At 32.2% G+C, this 22,947-nt stretch overlaps 1 protein-coding gene across 2 annotated transcripts in view; it reads left to right on the top strand.

The window, feature by feature from the left end:
* LOC143244828 (protein O-mannosyl-transferase TMTC1-like) overlaps positions 1-22,947 on the top strand; it is a 108,518-nt gene that overhangs the window by 60,468 nt on the left and 25,103 nt on the right. For both annotated transcript variants that reach the window (XM_076490206.1, XM_076490205.1), the window contains 7 exons: positions 1,430-1,499; positions 8,117-8,220; positions 11,850-12,039; positions 14,531-14,652; positions 14,865-15,029; positions 15,490-15,603; positions 18,044-18,187. In XM_076490206.1, the coding sequence (XP_076346321.1) occupies positions 1,430-1,499; positions 8,117-8,220; positions 11,850-12,039; positions 14,531-14,652; positions 14,865-15,029; positions 15,490-15,603; positions 18,044-18,187 (909 nt within the window). The remainder of the gene's footprint in view (positions 1-1,429; positions 1,500-8,116; positions 8,221-11,849; positions 12,040-14,530; positions 14,653-14,864; positions 15,030-15,489; positions 15,604-18,043; positions 18,188-22,947) is intronic.

The raw sequence follows: 22,947 nt of genomic DNA, 5'->3' as shown, positions 1-22,947 counted from the left end.
GACCTCTCCTGGATCGATGGGTATTTACAAGTAGCTGTATATTGACATCACAATCTACAGCATTCCAAAAATCTGTTTTTCGTTGATGTTACATTTTGCTCAACACTTTCAAATTTGAAACATATTTCTAATTTTGTAGCAACTTGTAAATATGTTTTCTACTTACCACAGGAACAAGAAAAGTTACTATTAATGTAATAACTTTCATTGAACCTTATATGAGTTTATTTCAAGTTTTACAACCTAATTTTCATTAAAGAAAATAGCTAATTATGAGTATAATTAAAACCAAAAGGAAATGCACAAATAAAATGAATCTGAACTTTAGTAAATTTTGAATCAGTGACATATTAAAGTTGTTTGAAAACTAACTTGGCTTTGCTCCATATTGTTGAGGTTGGATCTTTCCAAATATCTTTACGTCTCTTATCTGGCTACATAGTGAAACATAATTTATTTGTGCGTTTGTCTGCCATGGCATAATGGTTTGGGCGATCGACTCGCAAGCTGCAGGATCAAAACGTGGTTTCTAACATGTTCGCCCTTTCAGTCAGGGGCATTATAATGTGCCAGTAAGTCATTATTTTCATTGTCAAATAGTAGATTAAGATTTGATCGTGGGTGATGTTGACTTGCTGTTTTCCAATAACTAGAAAATCAGAGATAAACACTCATTTATAGTACGATATTAGCCCACATGTCGTTTGATTAACCCACTTTTTTTTACACAAATGTGAAGACTAGGTAGAGAAACTAAGCCAACCTTATAAAGATAACATACTGATTTGTTATCATATTACTCCTCTGGACAGTTTAATTGGTTAAAAAACTAAGATTTGCTGATTGCTTTGAGCCATTATTACCAAATTCTCGTGGGCTTTTTAACACTTGTTTATCCTTTCTTGGTCTCAGACGAATTGTGTCAGTTGTTTGCAAACGAGTCCAGATCCTGTAAACCACACTTTGTGAAATGTTTTTGGATATCCTGCAATAATTTTTGTGTTTGACAAGATTCTAGCTTACGTACTGCTTTCAACTTCTCCTGGAAATTCCTAATTTTTGAGTTGATTAGCGAAGGGGGTCTTGGCATGTTTACTACAAATCTAGATGTCTTTATTTTTACTTTACTGTTGTACAAGTTGTTTAATGAAAACACGTTATGTTTCTTCACTATTTGTACAATTTAAAAGTGCATGCCAAATTACGTAAATGTCATTCGACACTTGTTTTCCTTAAAGAGTAGTGCATAGATGCCATTCGAATTATTTAATTACAGTTACTGTGCCTTTTAATATAGAATAAATGATTTTCCGTTAATTGTTGTGAACAATATGTCAGACGTGTGTTAATGATAAAATAGAGAATAAAACTTTAGTCAGAATAACTGTTTCAAGTTACTTTACACAATCTTTATTCTTTTTCCTCACAGATCTGGAAAGGAAATAGGTAACTTTAAGTGGCCTGGACTGGACAAATATACCCTTACAATAGTTAGTATGGTAAGTGTGTTGCCCAATAGTAGAAAAGTGGTCGTGATAATTTTGACGTTGTCATAATTAGTAACTTAGACAATCATCTAAATCTAGTTATAATTAGTAACAAGTTTTTCACATAGATATTAATTAATTATTAATTTTTGTCCTACGTTTCAGTTCTTAACGTGAAAGGTCTAGTTCTCTATTGGTAATAGCCAGTATTCGATCCTGAGTTCGTTTGAATTTCGTTCGAAGCTACAAGAAAGCTATCTACGCTAGCCTTCCCTACTTTAGCAGTGATAGATAGACTGATTACAGGGAAGTAAACTAGTCAACATCACTCACCATTACTTCCTGAGCTACTTTTTTACCAACAAATATTAGGATTAATCGTTACGTTATAACGCCCCACTGCTGAAAGTGCGAGCATATTCAGTGATAGGAATTCGAGCCTGCCGCTCCCAAATTACGAGTCTAGCTTCCTAACCACCAGAGCAGCCACGTTTTCAGCCCTGGATCTTCTATGAAATAGATAAGTATGAACTAAAAACTAAATGTATGGTAAATTAGCAAAAATATGAACTATACCTTGAACACCATGAAAAGTAAGTGTAAAGAAATAGTAAGAAGAATTGATTCTAATGACTTTACAAAATCTTTATTCTTTTTCCTCACAGATCTGGAAGAGAAATAGGTAACATATACTTATTTAGATTAAAAAGCCTAGCGTGACCCAGTTTAACATGCAGGGCTATATCTGTGTTGTGAAGCTGATGTGTAGATCCTACTATTAAGAAAGATAAGCGTAACACAATAGTTTGCGGTGGGTGCTTTCGACTACCTACCTTGCTTGTATTTTATCAGTAAGAAAATTAGAGAATGCTAAAGCAGAATGCTTTTGAGTTATATTGCGCGAATATTCGAAAATAGGCAGATTTAAATGTTAATTTTCTGTAGTGAAGAAAAGCTTTGGTATTTCTTATAAACGTCAGTATGTTGTAACTAAAGATTCTAACGTCTTATTCAAAATTTGTAAAGTAAACTCTGAAAATGCCGTCAGGAGATATTGAAACAAATTTTTGATACTTTCTTGCCTTTTTTTTCCTTTTGATGGGTATGTGGCGCTAATTATGGTTAAATTAATGTTTGCATATAGTTCTATGTATTAGTGAAGCCACTTTGAGGTTCGAGGTTTTCCTTAGCGTCAATTAGTGGAGATGAAGTCTAGCCAATTAATTTTAGTACAAAAACTAAAAAAACGAGATGTTTTGCCAGTCAGGTGCACTAACTAGATTAATTACCAATTACCTTGAAGACGATAGCTAACTCAGAAACCACGATTAGCAACAAGATTTTGTTCAATGTACTTTTAAGGAACTTTACTTTTTTGTTTATTTTTCCTGCCTATTTTTGTTCATAAATCATTTTCCTTGTAACGCTTTCCATAAATTACTTGAAAGATGGATAATTCCATTAAATAAAAGTCTCCAAGCTTTCCAGTGATGCTTGTGTTCAATCTCGAGATTTCATTATTTCAGCTAATGCATAAGTGTTTTTTGAAACTTTGACGATATATTAAACTGTTTAATCTACACATATATACATTTATTTATTATAAAGTGTAGTAAATCATAACTTCATATTAGATGTATTCGTGGTGTAATGCATTGTATAAATAACCAGCCGATGGACATTAAAAATCATTCGACTATTAAATGCATTCATTACCTTCAAGCTAGAAACTTTGTAACATTGAAACTATATTGTTGTGTTTAAATCTCACCATTTATTTCAAGTTCACGCAAAATGCTTTAGTTATGTAGCTTTTATATTTGTGTTATACTATTTTAACGATGTTATTTGTATCAAAATTTTTCATATTTTGTCACGTGACTTCTCTGACAGCTTTTGCTTATTCCAAAGTTTCTTATTTCGATATTGAAATCATTTTCGATTCAATAAAGTTACGTAAACGTACGCTAATTTAAAGTAGCTGAGTGTTTAAGATAAATCAAATGACAAAGGAAATAAATTTTGTTAAACTAAAAATTGAAGTAATGATATTGTGTTAAACTTTACATTTAGGGTTTGTCTATTTTGCAAGATCAAGATAAAACTACTTTAAAATCTTAAGCATTGTATTATATGTTATTCATAATTTTCTTGACTTGATAAAAACACACGGGTTGTTTGCAATTCTTTAAATACTGTCTGACAAACACTATTTTACTATTTATTGTATCCCAAATACAACTAGTGGTTAAATCTATGTATTCTCACAGCTAAATAAAGCAACTACACTTATGTTTTTCTTCAGAGCCTTTCAAGAACGGAATATCTTCTTTGAATAACAGTCATAAAGAAAGATAAACAATCTATGCTTAAGGATATATTTGTCTGGGAAGTTATGTTGTTTTTTTTTCTTCTCAATTATACCATCATATCGTGCCTATAAAGAAAACCAACGTAACTGTTTTCTCTGGTACGTGAGAAACATACAATTATGTTCTACAAATATTAATATGAAACTTGTCTAAACTTGAAAAATAAGAAAGTGTTTTGTAACGTTTGTTACCTAAAAATGAAATGGAGAGCAATTTAAAGACGTACTTTCAACCGTAATGATATAAATACACACACAAAAGCAAAGAAGTTTACTAAAAACGAAATGACGTCTAAACTCACAAAAACTTATACAGCTAAACTTTGAGATGTACTTATTTTAAATATCTAAACAAATATATTTCAATGTTGAGCCTTTATAATTAACAATCAAAGAGAGTATAAATGTAAAGAAATTAAACTTTTAAGTTCTTAAAAGAGAAGCTATTTGTACAGTTTTGAAAGAAAAATATAAATGCAGGGATTGAGTAAAGTAACGAAAACATGATAATTTCTACATAATATTTACCAATAAAGATTTGGTCCTTCACGAGTACAGAATACAATAGTAATAGGACGGATAAAACAAGGTGTTGTGCATCATTCAATGATATTTTATAACCATTCGTCGATCAAAACTTCTTATAATTATTGAAGTGATAATGGTGACTGAAATATATTTTATAAACTGATGCCAAATGCTAACTATAGAGCATAGATAATTCGATAATATTTAAACCTGATGATTGTGGTGGTTAAGGTAGGAGTCCAAACTCTTCTTTATGCTCTTTTAACCAATATTTAAAAATTCAGCAGCATGAACTGGTGTATTGTTTCCTTAAAAATACATCTTTGTTTGGTATAAAGTATTGATCATAGGGCAAATTTGTTTGCTATAGGGCTTCAGTAACCATTTGCTGCTACCCACTTTTCAAGGAAGTCATAGGTCCTAAACCATTCCAACAGAAAACTACCCATACCTCCACAAAACTTTCACTTTACTTAACTGATGGCATTGGAATTCAGGATTCTAAGAATTTGTTATGTTAACCTTTGCTACACATAAACTAGTCCATGTGATGGAAAAGTAAAGATTATATGTATGATAAAAAAACATTCCTTCCATTGACATTCTGTCCAATGTTCATGTCAATCACAGTGTCTTACTTGGGTTTTTGTATCTGTTAGAGGTTATTAGATGTTTCTTTAATGACAAACCTTCATAATAATTGTTCGAGTTGTTTTCGTTGTTTTTATTTTTTTGTGTCCATGCGTGCAGCTGATTAATCGATACTGTTTTGGTGACAAAATGTAAACTGTGCTAGTTTTTAGTTCTAGTTAAGAGATGTTTAAGCATATATGACGGCAATGTGATAGATTTAGCTTTTTATATAAAATAAAGGTGGTTGCAAAAAGGAAAATAAGCAGTATGCAGTGTATATGTTTCTTTATCACCAAAGATGATGGTCCAGGAGTTGTGATTTTGTTTGGGGTAAATTAAAGGTATATCAAATTATGAAAAAATATATATTAATGAATGCACTAATGAAACTGTTTTACTGGCAAGTATTTAAGAAGATATAATAAGTCATGACAAAAAATTAAAGCAAAGTGCAAGGACAGTAAACTCTTTGGTCAAATTATCATTTCACCCAAACCAGGAAAGAGCTAAATACGAAGAATATTCGTTGTCGTCCTATTAGACTTATGGTCTCTGTCAACTCTGTCAACACCAGAAGGTCAAGCAAAGAAAGTTAACAAGAGAATTTCAGAAAGAGGCAACTGTTACTGAGAGCATTTATTAGATCTCAACAATAACTATTCTTAAAACGACATTGAGCCACAACGTAAAAAGAGATAAAGAACCTTTGTACAGGGTACTTCTTCAGTTCTGTTAGTAGCCCTCAGCAAAATTCCCCGAAGATCACGAAGTGACACTTTGTTTCCTGTGTATTGAGATAAAGCATCAAGAACGCCAGTGAAGAGATGGTTGACTTAAAGTCACACCAAGAAGTAAATACAAGACTTCTCCTCCACGAATTGTACTACGAACTCTGAAAGAAGAGCAGAAGTCATTACTTCTTAGGAGAGTAGTGTGTATCTGTGGAATCAGCATTAGCACAATATTCGCTGACATCGGTTTCCAATAGCTGTGGTTCAGGTGTGTGAAAAAGGATACTAGAAATCTGTACATTCACAAGTTTTGATTCTGTAAGTATATTGCTGGGCTGGAAAGATTAGTGCTCTTAAAATGCTGAAAACTAACAAATTAATACAATATATATTTCGGAACTTTGACCTAGAGTGAATATTTCTCCAATTTTTTTCTACGAGCTAGACACGATGGTAGCGTGGATAAAAGTCCAAAACAATAGAAAGGAATGATTTTGTACAACCTATTCTATGGTAGGAATAATGACACTGCGTCGTATAGTTATCCCCGTGTGCCAACTGTTTGGTTAAATATGAAGAGATCAAACTATCAAATATGCACTGGAAGAGATGATTGGAAAACATCCCTTACATTATAAGTCCTCTTTGCTTTGGATAGAAGCTCGAGTCTAGTGAAAGTTAAGGTAAACTCACTACAAATTGGGTGTGGCACCTCCATCTCCTGAATCAGTGATGGAACTTTAAGCCTGTGATTCTGTAAGACGAGGTATCAATACTTGCTTTATCAAGACTTTGTCAAATCCATTACGCCCAGAATGTGACAATGATTTTGATCTCTCTCCATAATGCTGAATTTGATGATTTAAAGCTCAAACATAAGTCATTCATATGAGCCAACAGAAGTTGCAGATATTATTATTTATCCACAATAGTGAATTTATGCTTTACAATTAATATAGAATATTTCAGAATTTCTAATTATGCCAGTAATGACATCACAAACATTGTATGGCATTGCTTTTAAAATATAAACAAAATGCTATTACTACTGTCAATTGTATCGAGTAGAAAGATTAAAATGTTTATATTGTTGTTGTTATCAACTTGTCCTCATTTTTAAAAATTGATTTAGAATCAATCTCTATATATAATGAAGACTATTTACATCTTACTGCTTTTTATTTTATCATTATTCTGGATCGGCGATTAAAAGTGGTGGGGTTTCATATAAGGCTACATTATCACTGCCACTGTCATATATTTGTATCACCCTTTGTTATAGGGCTTTCAAAAATTCATTTTTAGAATTTACTCAACTGTGTGGTTTCGATCGTGTAAAAATTCAGGTACTGAGCTCATTAACTATTCGACACAGACTGGTCGTTGTAAGGTAACAGGTTCTGCGATAACTTTTTATGCTACATTTTTCTGTTTTCGTTTCATTTCTCATGTTACCACTTCTCCCTCTCTTTTGTGAAAGTATTTTATTTGAATTTCTACAAAAAAGAGATGTATTTCTAGCTTTTATAAATATATATATATATATATATATAATTCGCAAAACCCATTCTCAGTAAACTGATTTGAAAACTAAAGTAGTATTACAGGCACACACGTGCAAACAAATCCATTTTCCCTATGGATTAAAGTTTTGGTAATTATTTGTTGCTGTAACGTCTTCCAAAATGGGTAAATATACTGAAGTGCATCAAGTTCGTATGATGAAGGATGTACTTACGTGCGTTTCATGCTGATTCCCATCTAGAATAGGTGTGCTCTTTGGTAATAAATTGTTTGTATTGCTGCAGAAGTAAAACATCGTTTCAGTTATCTTAATACAGTTCTTCTTGCTCTAGATACACACTATCATCAATTATGCGTGAATCGCCTTTTCTGTAGAATTACTCGAACATTCTGAAACAAATACGTTTAATGGGTTGGTTTAGTAGTTTTAGAGTTTTATGTCTACCATCAAATGCATTGCTTTGCAAGTTAAATTTCTTAAGTCATAGAGATGTTCAAGCTTTTAAACTTAGCACGTCTCATGAGAAAAACAACAACTTGAAAATCGACATATAATTGGCTTTAAGGTTCACTGCAAATACATATTTAGTGTATTGCATACAAAAAGTTCTCGGCACGAAAATTAAACGTGGATAACAGGTAACTGAAAATAGCGAACAAGTTATTTGTGAACTTTACGGTATGAGAAATATTTACTGAAGGTCTCTGATAACTGGCTCATATATTAAACTGCTCTAATTACTGAAAAACAACAAAAATTTACTGTTTAAGAAATATTACAAATACATTTACTTTACGATGTCGAATTTTCTACAAAACAAGCTTTTTATTTCGTATTACAGCTCAGTATTCTTGTGAGTTTTCGGGTGTGGATACTGAACGGAAGTTTACCTCAGTTTTCTGAACAAGACAATCCGGCTGCCTTTTCACAGTCATTGCTCTCCAGGTAAGACAGTTTTCTCACTGTTTAACGTAAAAACGTTTTCTGTTATTTCTCACACTATCAGAGTTTCCTCCGTCCCACTGCTTCTCATTAAAATCATTTTTCTCTCACTTGGCAATAACTTTCTATAAAACCTCACCAGGAAGAACTTTTTTTCCCAGAAATTTCTCTCCGGGTTAAAAAAACAACAACAAATTCTTCCTCACCAGGTAATAGCTTTTCTCTCATTACTTTATAATCGTAGAAACTTTTCCAGTCACTTCAAGTTACTTCTTAGTCATATCATTCTTAGCAAGTAGAAACCTTCCTCCAATCCCTTGTTAAATAGATAAAAAACAAACCTTTTACAAGTCTTTATCAACTACGTTCAAAAACCTTCTTTAGGATGCTGTTAATCATATATCTTCTCCCTTTCTTTGCTTAGCAGGTCGCAGCCTTCTCCAAGCCAATGTTAATTAAGTACAAAACCATCTGAATCTACTTTTCAATAAAACTACAGATGAATAATATATTTCCAAAGAGTGGTTAAGAATAAAGCTCAAATATACATTTACAACCTGTATATCAGTACGGAACGTGGAGTAATCCGACTGCAACACCATTGGTTGAAAAAATCAACTACGAACAAAAAGCTTCTCAACGTGTTCTGAATAGTTTTACTCTAACGCCACAGTAACTTGACAAATAATGATTCATTGAACTATGAAAACAACTATAAACAATAATTTATAATCAAAGAAAAACAAAAAGGTCTGTGCACGTGGTTTTCTCTTTTTCTCCTCCTGAAAACAAGCCTAACTCTAAACAAAATTCAAAGAAAGTCATATGTAGATGAAAATTGATTATTCTCTTCTACGAATCAGAATTATAAAGAACTATGCTAATGATAAATTAATACATTTTACTGTGCATATGGTGAAGAATCTTCCCTTAAAAAAATTCTTTATTATATAATTAAATGCCTCTACTGTCAACCGTAAAAGGATCTTTAGGCCTAAAGAATATGATGAAACATAAGTTCAGAATTGAAATATTTTTACATAAGTTTCATTACTGGATTATTATAGGACTAAAAAATTAACCAAATAATAATATAATAATAATTCTATATTTTTTTTTCCAGAGCCAATTCCCAGAATGCTTTTTGTTCAAGGCCAATGACAGCCATATGAAGTATGCGAACAATTAGTGTTGTAACGGTGCCTACCAATAATTCTAAAAGTATTAAGAGTAATTAATCTCTTGGGGTGCTTGAAGCTATAAGACCTGCGAGGTAGTATGTGGTAACGTAAATATTGCAGTTTACAAAAAGTTAAAAACATTTTATAACAGTACTAATTTTGTCATTTTGTGATACCACGAAAGTTTGCTTATCATCTATATATTTCGCTTACGGTGACTTCTCGACATTTCGAATTGACTGAAAGATATTTCTGAGGAATGATATTCCAATAACGAAATTTGTAAACGATACAGTTCCAAATGACACAATACGCTGAAGAAAGGAGTCTTAAGCGTTCTACATAGAAATGGAAAACAGACTGTGTAAAATCAAGGTTGTGTTTATGAAAATAACGTATCTGTAACAAAAATAAAACATCTCAATAAAATTCGACTTACATTCCCCGACAATAAACAAAGATTTGAATCTGATGAAGGTTCACAAGTTCATAACCACATCTCAAAAGGAAGGGCTGATTTTCTGTGAAAAATGGTAAAAAATGCTGAAACCATAGCAAATCGATTCGACTACATACCTACCAAGTCCCTCAATGGAATTCCAATGGATTTTTATGCTTTTGTCTAATTTAAATTTGGCTTTAGATAATCTCAATATCTAGTGGAAGATTTATGAAAAGTTTATCAAGATGCTGATCTAATATTGAAATCTCGGGCTTCGTAAGCGCTTGTTGTAATGAATTATTAAGGTGTCGGTCAATAGTGTGCAATGATGGTCATTAGGCAATAGAGAGGGTAGCTTCAAGGACAGAACAGATCCTGAACCTTTGTCTCTATCAAGTGCGATTAATTTAATGTTTGTTTGTTTAGAATTTTCGCGCAAAGCCACACGAGAGCTATCTGTGTTAGACGTCTCTAAGTTAGCAACGTAAGAATAAAGGGAATGCAGCTAGTCACCACCACTCACCTCCAGCTCTTGGGCTACTATTTTACAAACGAATTATGGAATTGACCATCACATTATGAAGCCTCTTTATTTGGTATGTGATGGGGATTTTAACCTGCAACATTCAGATTACTAGTCGAACGCCCTAACCCCCTGGCCATGCCGGGTCATATATGTACGAGAGCTTCAAGAAACAAAGCTATTAGATAAGGTGTAAAAGCAATTTAAGAAAACGTATCTAAGTTTAAAAAGTATTAAATCTGAATATTTCTCAAACGGTGCGAAAGATATTCGTAGAAAATTAAGTAAATACATCATAAAAATATTATTTTGACTTGTTAACTTTGTCTTATGATTATTTATTTTAATAAAAGAAACATTAACTTAAATTTTAATGGAACGGTATACGAGAAGATTGGTTTGTTATTCTTGTGAAGGTAATTTGAAACATTTATGTCTTTTTAAGAATTGCAAAACACGTTAAGCATTTATTTATGGTTATATATGATGTCCACACATCAAGAGTTATGGAAGTAGGAGCATTAAACACATGCAGAGTTTAGGTGTATCTTAAACACGAACAGAACATGGGCAAAGTTGAAGAAATATTGAATATTTGTACCCAGGTTCTGAGAATCTGTTGAACTTTAAAAAGACAGTTTAAAAAATATGTTATATAGGAGCGAGTACGAAAAAGTATTAGAAAGAGATATTTGTTTTATATGAGACCCACTATATTACCTCTGTAAGATATGTAACAAAATAACAATTTATCTGAGATGTTCCAAAAACGTTATCTTTTAGTATTTTGAGTAAAAACACAAAATAATTTCATGTGACAGGCAACCTCATACGGTAAAAATAACTAATTATTTCTACATATTTCATTCGTGTACAGGAAAAAATGATTGGTTTTAACATTAGTTTCCAGTATTTTAGTTTCTGAATAGTTTCTTAAAAATCAAGATATATCAATGAGTTTTATTGAGCAAAACTTGTATAAATAATTCAATATTTCCAAAATTTCTTATGTTCTGTTCTTAACATTTTATTTAATGTTCCTGTCATTCATTTCATAGATAACTGTGTGATATTTGACATTCCTGTTATTCCTTTCCAAGACAACTGTATGATATTTTATGTTCCTTTCATTCTTTTCTTAGACAGCTTTGTGATGGTCTGTATTCAATTATGCTGCTTTCTGTTATTTAACAACTTGTGAAACTTTTAGTCCAATATTCTCCATCTTCTCTCGGTTTCAAACCTACGATAGTACTGTGACTAACGTTACAGACAATCTACTATATGAAACGTTCTGATGCTCTTGTATGCTGGCGTTAGGCAACAATGTGATATTGTTTAACTAAATTGTTATTTTTTTAAATTTTTGTTCTGAAAACTTGATAATACTATTGCATTTCAGACTCCTCGTTTCTTGTATAAGGATGCAGTATAGTAACTCGTATCTATTAAACTCTGGCTTGAACATAATATTTTTATTCTAAAGGCTCCTTACGTACTGCTACTTAACCACCTTCAACGTGGGTCTTCTCCTTTTCCCAGCATGTCTCTCCTACGACTGGCAGATGGGGAGTATCCCCTTAGTAGAGTCTTTGTTGGATCCGCGAAATTTGGTTACGTTATCCTCCTTCACAGGACTAGCTGTAATCACCCATTTTGCTACTTCGTCACCTAAGGTAAGGCGAGGTAGGTGTTGTGGTCATTGGGTGGAGCACTTGTAGACGTATTGATTTAATGTAGAGGGATTACACTGATACAATGTTTCTATAGATTAGTTACATAGTATCTAAGCCTAAAAACTATAAACGTTAAATTTTCATTGGATCTGCGTGAGGTTTCTAAAGTGTGTTGAGAAGAAAAATCACCTTGCACAAACGCTGTATCCATATCTGGCTTTTCTTTTTTTAACACGGTTAACACATATCTTCAAAGTTAGTCACGTGAGATGCGACAGTTCATTTAGAATACTTGTCAATGCTCTAGAAAAAATGTGTGATAAGATGTGTTACAGTTTGCTTTTAAGCTCTTATAACTAGGTTTTGTTAGCCTTCTTCAAATATTATTTTAATTAACGTTTACAAAAACAAAGTATGCATTTCGGTATGTTAAATAATTTAAACAACGAGTAATTTCTAATCCGATAAAACCTAATACTTGATAGTATGTTATTAATCGCCATGAAATCTTTCTACATAATACAAGAGACTTTAGCATCACGATAATTAATATTTAAAGATTTCAAGTCATCCCTTACGTTTTTCAGATACTTAAATTATATATTCAGTTAAAACTGGAATCTAGAATAAAATAAATAAATAACATGATTACATAATAAGCCACGACAAAGTTAACCTGACAATCAATATATATATACATATATAATAAAATAGATGTCTCTGTTTGAAAACCTATTTATTTTCCCCTCAAAACTACACATGTCGTTAAACCGAACTTCAGATTTTAACGTTTTTAATTTTAATCCGTAAAGTTACCGTGATCCATTGTATACCTACTTGAAATATAAAGAGAGACACCAGAGTTCTTATTGAAAAGGGGTAAGATGTTTGATTAAAATAACTTCTTTAATTACTCTCACGTTACAGGGTGTTCAATTTCTCAAACCACATTTATCAAACTAAAAGTACTTGCGCAGGATCTCAAAAGTGTTCTCTATCAAGAGCATATACCACTAATACCAAAATTAAGAATAATATATCTTTTATTATTTTTTCTTTTTGAAGTTCATATGTCACATGTCATGCTGTGTTGTAGCCTACAGAGTTCATAATTACTGTCGTTATTCATGACGTACGTATATTTTATTCACATGATGATACCCAGTGCCACAAAGGTATTTCTACGGACTCACACCACTGAAAACCGGGTTTCGATACCCATGGTAGACAGAACACAGATAGCCCTTTGTGTAGCTTTATGCTCAATTATAAAAGAAACAAACTCACAACAGCACAAACTGCAACGTTGAGCGCCCCTTTTATGATGCCATTTTAGTGTGTACCGACTGACTGATAGACAGCACACTACTGTATCATGGTGTAAGTGCTTAAGACAGATGAACCTTCTAGGCTGTCTTCAGCCTCTCTTAGAAAGACTAGTGAAACCACGTACACTAAAACATTTTAAATACCAGTATAAACACGCTATCTGTTTTATGAAGATCCTAGCAAGTTGCTATAGAAGTAAGTTGCACAAATTATAACTTAATTCGTGTCAATGTTACTGAACACTGTTGACACATATGCAACAATAATTTTTGGGAAAATATTTAAGTAAGGTCTATTTCGTTGTAATAAGACAGAGCTAGGATTAAAAATTTATGTCATCATCGGTTTATATAGTTTTGAGGAAAGGATTTCTTTAAAACAGTGAACACACACTTACACGAATATGTCTATGCATGTATAGTAGCTTTCATGTTTCAAAAGGTACAGTCCAAAAGAAAATAATAAAAATATATGATAGATGCTTAAATCTCTGAGGTCGAAACGATTTCTCAAACATTTCTATGGGATTGTTAATTATATTCTCATGTCTCTTAGTATTTTCTCACAGATAAAGGGATTATGGTAAACATTAGGTCAGACCAAAACACTGAGCGGAATTGCAGATTGTGCTACAGGAACGGAGATTTTTACTCTGAGTTTTGTTTTCTGTTAGAATTTCACTTTGTAAACAGTACGTAATTATGTTATCTTAGCACTGTTATTTTCAAAGAAGAGCCATACTTGATGTTTTCTTATTATCTAACAAATCAGTTTTGTGTTGTAATCGATTTTCATAGGTGTGATACGACGTACAACAACAATGTAAGAAATACAGGATATGGGATTGTTTTATCACATGTGTTTACTGATTTATTAACATAATAAAGTAATTAATAATGATTACTAAGAACATAAAGATGAGGATTCTGTACTTGTAACATCTAACTCTATTGTTTAGAATAACAATACTGTAATGTTAGATTTCAGGGAACTGAGATTGTTTGTGATTATTGTCGAAGTTAGTTTCTGACGTTCTTTGAAATGATATGACACACATTTGTTGCCGTCGTAAGTAATAACAAAACATAACACTTGTAAGAAATCAAACCATAGTAAGTTTTATACTTGAATTTCGTTTCGTTCTTTTATTTTCCCTCTCTAGAATAACGAAACAAAGACGGTAACAATCGCCTTGGCAACATGTGTTATTTCGTTTTTGCCAGCATCAAATCTGCTTGTAACAGTAGGATTTGTGGTAGCTGAGCGGGTCCTCTACATACCGAGGTAAGACTACTCTTCGTACGAGATAACTCAGCTGTTCACAGAGCTTTAAAAGACAGGCGCCAATCATAACACGGATTTTCACAAAACTAAGTACTTTTGCCTTCTAATTTTGTTTTCCTTTTCGATATGTACACTTTATATGAGGATTACGATAAGTTTAAAGGACGTTTTATCTCTAAACTAACATATATTTTTATTTCATTTTCATTTAGCGCTGGATTTTTCATACTTGTTGTACACGGCCTTCAGAAGCTGAAGAGCACATGTCCCAAATCTATATGGGCATGTAGATGTTTTACTTTAGCTATTCTAGCTATTTTTGTGCTGAAAACGACAAGAAGAAACAATGTTTGGTCGTCTAGGGAGGCACTTTTCCGGCAAGTTGCATGCTTTAAAAATAATTTTAATAACTAGGTATAACTTCTATGACCTAAAAATTACTAAAAACCAAAAAATACTGTCTTAATAGCTCGATCTGGCTTTTTTAACATAGAATGTGCAATGAAAAAACAGTAACTTACTTTTTACAAATTTTTTCCTACAGACTGATCTTGCCTTATGTTTAGTTTTGTTATAGTGTACTGAGTTTATTTTGGACTTCGTCTTGAGTCCGTACCATCTTTTTCAAAACTAAAAAGAAAGCAAAAGATGAGATATAAAAGTATTCAACATAAAATACTGCCTAACGTTTTATTTCAAAGAACATTTTTGATTATTTAAAGATATTTTTATTGCAATTAGGAGCCTTTGATAGTTGTCACATCTGCATTATTTTAAAGATTATGAAAGATTGCAAAGATGTTTTGCTTATTACGAAAAGGTAAAATTTTATTTTAGATCCGGCTTAGAATCAGTACCTCAGAATGCAAAGGTGCATTACAATTTTGCTAATCTTCAAAAGGATCTGGGTGAGGTTGACCTTGCAGTAAAACACTACAGAATAGCAATCAGGTAATATATCTAATTCATTCTTAACAAACAATAAAAATTTACAGTGCATTCAGAGCAGAGCAACTAAATAAATATTGTATATATTTTTCTACAGCTTAAGTTTCACCTCATGTTACTGTTCCAAAACATCTATGTAATTCTCCGGTAGGGGTTTTGGATTAAAGAATAATAACTGTTTCCATTGTTGACTGTTTGGACCAGTTGATAATGAAAAGCAAGTACTACATGTAAGGTTTAAAGCTTGGATAGTGTAATTGTAGCGATAACAGAACAAACTTAATCTCTTGGGTGAGAAACAGTACGCTTCTTTCGTCACTGACTTATGTATAAAGGAATTGAATTACTCTTTGCAGAGGTCTTCAAGTCTTTTGTTACTTGTAATCATATGGTTAGGAAGACAATATTTTTCAACTATTGCTATACCCATGGAGATACTACAGTGAGCTTGCCAATATAATAGAAGAATGCAACTAAAAATATTCAGTGAAATGAACCAGGTATGTAAGTTTATAAGTTTTCAACGTTAGCACATTCATTAGGGACGCACAAAAAACATGTTTGCTCTTTAATTTGAGCTGGCTAACAGCACGAAGAAAACCTTATTTGACTTACAAAGGAGGAGAGAGCAGAGAAATTCCTGCGTCGGAAAAAATCGATTTATTTGGAAAGGGCTTTTAAAGAACAGTACATTGCATAGATGATGTCGTCAATGGTAGTTGTAGAAACCAACTCACTGCATTAAAAGAACCAGTGTTTTGGCAACGGACGAAACCAAAATACGTTACTTGTGGTTGCTTTCAATTAGAACGGATATTGTTTTACACTGTTTTAACTTTTTACATACTTGTTTAAAGTACTCTATCGAAGTTATTGACTGTGTGTTAACATTATACGTTGTTATTCGATTGATCTTAACTCACTTATTTTACTGGCTTAACACGTGCATCACACAGGTACATCCATTATTAATGAAAGTATCTCTGTCCTTCATAGAATGTACTATACAAAATAAAAATGTAACGACTAAAGATCTGGTAAAATTTATTGAGTGGCTGTTTTATGTTATAATAATTGTCAGCATCTTTTGTTTATTTCGATACAATATATTTGATAGAATATATCATACAGTCAATTAGATAAGCAAAGTTACAAAATTTGTGTAAAGATTTACAGACGACGTTTCGTCCGCAATTTCTTCACCAAGAAAACGTGAAAACCTCCATTTTAGTTATAAAGAGACAGTCTGCAGCATTTTTCTATCAAGAAGATCTGATGAAAAGATTCTCCTTCCCCCTAAAAATGTCGTATTATATGTATTTAGTTATCAAAAAATACTTATGACATATCACAGAGAGTAAGGGCACACAACTTATTTTCAGTTACGAATTTTTAGTAAAATACAGTCCCCCTGCTGATACAGCGGTAAGTCTACGGATTTACAACGCTAAATTCATGGGTTCGACTTCCCATGGTGAACTCAGCAGATAGCCCAACGTGGCTTTGCTATAAGGAACACACACTAAATTACGTAAGAGCAAATTGAGTAAGACTCTGAAAAATGCATATTCGTACACTCTTGCACCTCACTTGTAATAAGCTTTAATATTTTTCTATGACCTCGTTAGCGTCTATTCAGTACTATCCAGTTTTAATGGAAGTTCATTTAATACATTCTAACAAAGGGTAAAAACAGATAAACACAATGAGTAGGCGGTATTTTCAACTCACTACGGAGGAGAATATATGTAATCAATAATTATTATCCCACCCCCACCACCAGTGGTTCAGTAATAAGTTTGAAAGTTATGATGTTAAAATATCGGCTTTATGCGTAACACCAAGCAACTAACAAACAATAATCTTTGATTTTTTAAAAATTTTGGCCATCTGCTCATAGGCTTTTCTAATTTTAAACTTATAGACTAGACGGAAGACAACCAGTGAACAACGCTTACTATCAATTCTTAAGCTACTGTTATCTAATCGAATAATGTGGTTTGACCGTTACTTTTGTAACGCAGCCACGATTTCAAAAAGCGTAGCTCGTTTTTATAATATAAGTTAATTTTTAATATCGTTGTTTTTTTTTAATTACTTTTGTTATAAGGAATGTACAATTTCACATCGTACAGTCGTATTTATGCATATTACTTATCATTTTAGAACGGATAACGCTCTTCAAATGTGAAAACAAACAGTTACATATTAGGACAGAAAAGACTTTGTCGACGCTATCAGATGGAATATTATTATTGAGACGAATAATAATATTATAAAAAATTTATATTATCTCTTTCTTTGAAAACCTAATCAGTTATTTATTTTATATTTAATACTAACTTCTTACATTTATTTGCTATTAAAAATTGATGTATTTGACATTACATTCAAGTAAGAAATTACACATTCTTCCTGCTTTATTATCTGTTTATTCTTTTAGTTTATGGTCTGACCACGCCAGCGCTCACAACAATTTAGGGACGTTGCTTAGCGAGCCGACAGAAGCAGAGCGTCATTTTAAAACTGCGCTGTCAATTAACCCACTTCACGCCAGAGCTTACTTTAACTTAGCTAATCTATACAGGTAAGAAATTAATATATTTTTCATGTGAAAACCTTTAGGATTAATTTTATATTTGTTTGTAAAAGCACTCTGCCCATGTAATGGTGTGCAAAATTATGAGTTTTCAAGAATACATGATTTTCTTTAAAAATAACTTTTGTCAAGTCTTTGTTTTTTTTCAATGTAAGAAGTTCAAAATGTCTACAGGAAATTTATAACATACGTATATTTTTTCTCAAGGCTTATGTAAAGAACTGTAAAATTAATATAGAATTGTTTACAGTAAGAAACTTTTCTTGGGGACTTAATATTTACCAGTAACATATACATAACAACTCTGGTCATACTAAGACTGCGGACTTAGACGCTAAATTCTGGGTTTCGATACCTTTGGGGGGCAGAACACAGATAGCCCATTGTGTAGCTTTATGCTTAAGTTCAAACAAACTAGACACTGTAAAAAACTATAAATATTAAAAACGAACACAAGTTTTTACCTGGTAGCAATATCTCTGTCAAAAATAACTGACTGTTTTCCTTTTTTAAAGAACTTGTTAGGCAAACATCGTCAGTACGTTTAAGGAAGCTAATACTAGTAGTGAATACGTGTAATTTATATGTAGAGTTTTTAAGTTAGAGGAGAAATTGGAAGTTACCCTAATTAAAGTGGAGGCAATAGATAAAGAGAAGGGTAGACTGTGGGAAATGGCAGCAGAATTTCATGAGTTTAAGCTTTTACGCGTAAGAGGGACATCAGTTAACAGTGACTTTCAGAAAGTTAGAAAGGATACTATTACTGTTCAAAGTTGTGGAATTAATTCCAACGAGCTTAATCTATTGAGGAGCAGATTTCAGCTCTTGGGTTCTGAAAATGAAGAACTACTGGAAGGTAGGGAAATAAAACGATCATAGAAGGATGTGTATCATAAGGAGGTTATAATAATTATATGTGATTCTTTGACAAGGCATGCCGATAAAATAGATAAAGATTAACAGCAAGGATTTCTTCAACTAAATTAATATAAAAAATGTTTGAATGGAAGTACGGCTCTCGATGAATGATAAAAGAAGGTTTGTATTTGATTATTATGAATTGACTGTGTTATTAAATTCTGCTTTTTTACTTCACGTTTTACTAATAAAGAATTAAGTAGTATTTCTCATCTTAAACAAGGTCAGACAATATGACTGCCTTAATTATGATCTTATTAAATAAATTATGAATATTAAACAATGATAAAGTTCCTGAGCCAAATAATATTTCTCCAAGGGTTTTGAAAGAGGTTAAGAATTTGATATTTGAGCCATTTGCTGCTATTTTTCTAAGTACTTGAGTAGTGAGCAGGTGCCAAAGAATTGGAAGTTAGCTAAATTAATTTCTCATTTCAAGGAAGATAACAAAATATATTTCAGTAACTATGAGCCAATTAGTCGTACATAAGTTGTTGAAAAGTTTCGAAAAGTATGATAAAAGATGCTATAGAAAGTCATTTAACAAAGTTTAAAATTTTATTGGATAAGCAACATGGTTTCACAAAAGGAAAATGTTACCTTGCAAATCTTTTCATTCTTAGAAAAAGTTACTACTTATGTAAATAAGAGTAAGGGTGTAGATATAGTATATCTGGATTTTCAGAATGCATTTTACAAGATGCCACATGAAAAGTTTATAAAAAAAATATCTCTTCATGAGTGGTAAGGTAGCTAATTGGACAGAAGAGTGGCTGGATGTAAGAAAGCAGATAGTTTTTATAAATGGAGTCCAATCGAACTGCATTAATATCACAATTTGGGTACATAAGGACTTAATTTTAAGATGTGTGCTTTTTTGATTTAAATCAATGACATAGATAAAGGAATAGTAAAAGTTACTTAAATTTGCAGATGATATTAAGGTCTTGAGGTTTACCAGCTGTGAAGAGGATGCTGCTGATTTAGAAAAATATTTAGATAATGTATTGAGTTGGACAAGTAAATGACAGATAAGTTTTAATTATAATAAATGTGAGATAATGCACGAGGATTATCATAACTTGATTTATAAATATAATTTGGTTGTTGTTGTTTTGAATTAAGCACAAAGCTACACAATGGTATATCTGTGCTCTGCCCACCACTGTATAGAAACTCGGTTTTTAGCATTGTAAGTCCACAGAAATACCGCTGAGCCACTGGTGGGCAACATAATTTGGATAAAATAACTTTAATAGTGTCAGAAAAGATGAGAAAAGAATATTGGTGTAATGGTGGATTAGTCTCTTAAGCTATCCAAGCAGTGTGCTCTTGCTAGTGGTAGGGCAAATAGGATTTTAGGTTGTATCTACAGAAATACTGAATAAAATGTAAATAAAATATAATTTAATTAAGGTCACAGGTTAGGCCACATTTGGAGTACTGTGTTCAGACTTGGGCGCCTCGCCTTAGAAAAGACACTGAATTGTTAGAAATGGTTCATACAAAGGGTTCTAGAATGGTTCATAGTGTGTAGGGGTTGTCACATAAAAAGAGATTAAGATCTTTGAAATAGTTTTCTCTTGATAGTGTTAATGTTTTATGTGTTCATACTTAACGACGAGAATAATAGGACTAGGGTATACAAATATAAATTTTCATATTGTAATAGTCACCTTCACCTCAGGCAGTTTTATTTTTCTAAGATGGTGGTTGCTCTTTGAATGTTGTGGAGGCAGTATATTTAAGTGAGTTTAAAAGAATGTTTGATAACAGTATGAATGGCAAGAGCTGGCTTAAAGATTTTTTTGAAAAATGTATAATAATTTAGATGATGTGTATACCGAGATGGACATATAGGCTCCATGTTATCTCTAAACATAATGTTAAAATAAACATATTGAAGAGAAGAATATGTAAAAAGGTACGGTATCGATATGAGGTTTAGAAGAAATGAAAGAAAGGAAATGAGAATATAACGAAGGGACTAGGAATTTTGGGAAAAATCTTCTCAAAACGGATTGAAAGGTATAAAATTATACATGTAAAAACGGATGGTATGAGTAGAAAAAGCACTATGTGGAGGAGCAGACAACATTTCGACCTTCTTCGGCCATCGAAATGTTCACAAAGAAAGAAAGAGGTAACTGACCCATAGCTGACCACATGTTTGAAGATGGTTGTGTAATTGAGTGTAGGAATGTAAAGGGCGTGATTAGATGTTGGATATATTTATTAATATAGGTATAAAGATGTTCCTTTGTATTGGTTTATTTTGGGCTTGAGTTGTTGTATAAGTAAGGTTTCTTTTAATTTTGCGTTTATGTTTGTATCTTTATTTAGTATTTGGGTGATTTCTATGGTTATGTTGTATTTATTTGATTTGCAGTGTTCGAAAACGTGTGAAGGTAACTTTTTGTTCTGTGAATCTGGTTTCCATTTTTCTACTTGTTTCTCCAATATAGAAGTCGTGGCAGTTATCACATTGTATTTTACAAATAATGTTGGTGTGGTATTTGTCAGTGTAGTTTTTACATAGTATAGACCTTAGGTTTGTGCCTGGTTTTTGAATAAATTTGGTATTAACTAGAATGTCATATTTTGTTAGTAGTTTTTGTCAAATATTGGTTATTTTTCTGCTGATGTCAGGAATATATGGTATGCAGCAGTATATGGTTTCGTGACTTTTTTATTCGTGAGATATATTTACTTTTGTTGGTTGATTTTGCTTTCTGTCTAGGTGTGTGCGTGTAATGTTTTCTACGGTTTGTGGAGGAAACTTATTGATGCTGATGAAGTATTGTTTTATTTTGTCTAATTCATCGTTAATTTTATCTGGTGGGCATAGTTTTATGGCTGTGTTTATTTGGTTTCTTAGTATGTTAAGTTTTTGTTTTGTTTCATGTGCTGAGTCCCAAGGAATGTATAATCCAGCGTGGGTGATTTTTTGGTGGATTTCTGTGTTAAATTGTGTATCGGTTCTTTAAATTTGAGATTAAGAAATTATATTTGATTGTTTTCTTCCTGTTCATATGTGAAGTTAATGTTGGGATGTATAGAGTTAATGTGATTGAAAAAATTAAGTGTGTGTTCTGTAGATGTGAATCCCGCAATCGTGTCGTCTACATATCGGTACCAGTATAGTGGTAGATGTAATGCTGTGTTAATTGCTTGTGTTTCAACTTGTGTCATAAAAATATTGGCTAGAACTGGTGATACTGGATTGCCCATGCTTAGGTCATTTATTTTTATGTAGTTGTGGTTGTTGAACATGAAGTTTGTCTTCATCGTGATGAATTCTATGAGGGTTGCTTATTGGTTGCTGGAAATGTCTATATACAATGCTATTTTGTTCTATGACATAATTTTCAGAAGGTGTCACTACAATCTGAATAGCAGAACCTTATACAAACATTCGTCAGATCTTTTAACCGAGACTTTTTTGTAGAGTAGTGGGAAGAGGTTGATACTTCGTTTTGCAAAAAAAAGTAAAATTTAATTTTAACAGCTTTGCAGCATATAAAGTTCCTGCTGTTAATCTAAAGCTACACAATTAGGTATTTATGCTCTTTACGTCATGAGTATTTTACTTAGTGTTTTAACATCGTAAGCCTGCAGATTTACCGTTGAGCCTCTGTATGGGTGTGTGTTATGAAACTAAACTCTTTTAATAATGGGGGGTGCAGACTTGGAATAAAGGGAAAGTAAAAATAATCAATGTATTCCACTGCAGTGTTTCCAGTCGTTAATATACAGCAACTCAACTTGATTTTTACCAAATATTTTGAGTTTTATTTAGAGCTGATACACAATATATATACTTACTTGAG

Source organism: Tachypleus tridentatus, chromosome 2 (genome assembly GCF_004210375.1).
Source record: "Tachypleus tridentatus isolate NWPU-2018 chromosome 2, ASM421037v1, whole genome shotgun sequence".
NCBI lineage: Eukaryota > Metazoa > Arthropoda > Merostomata > Xiphosura > Limulidae > Tachypleus > Tachypleus tridentatus.
The sequence above is the reverse complement of the archived record's forward strand: the minus strand, read 5'-3'. Positions and strand labels throughout refer to the sequence as shown.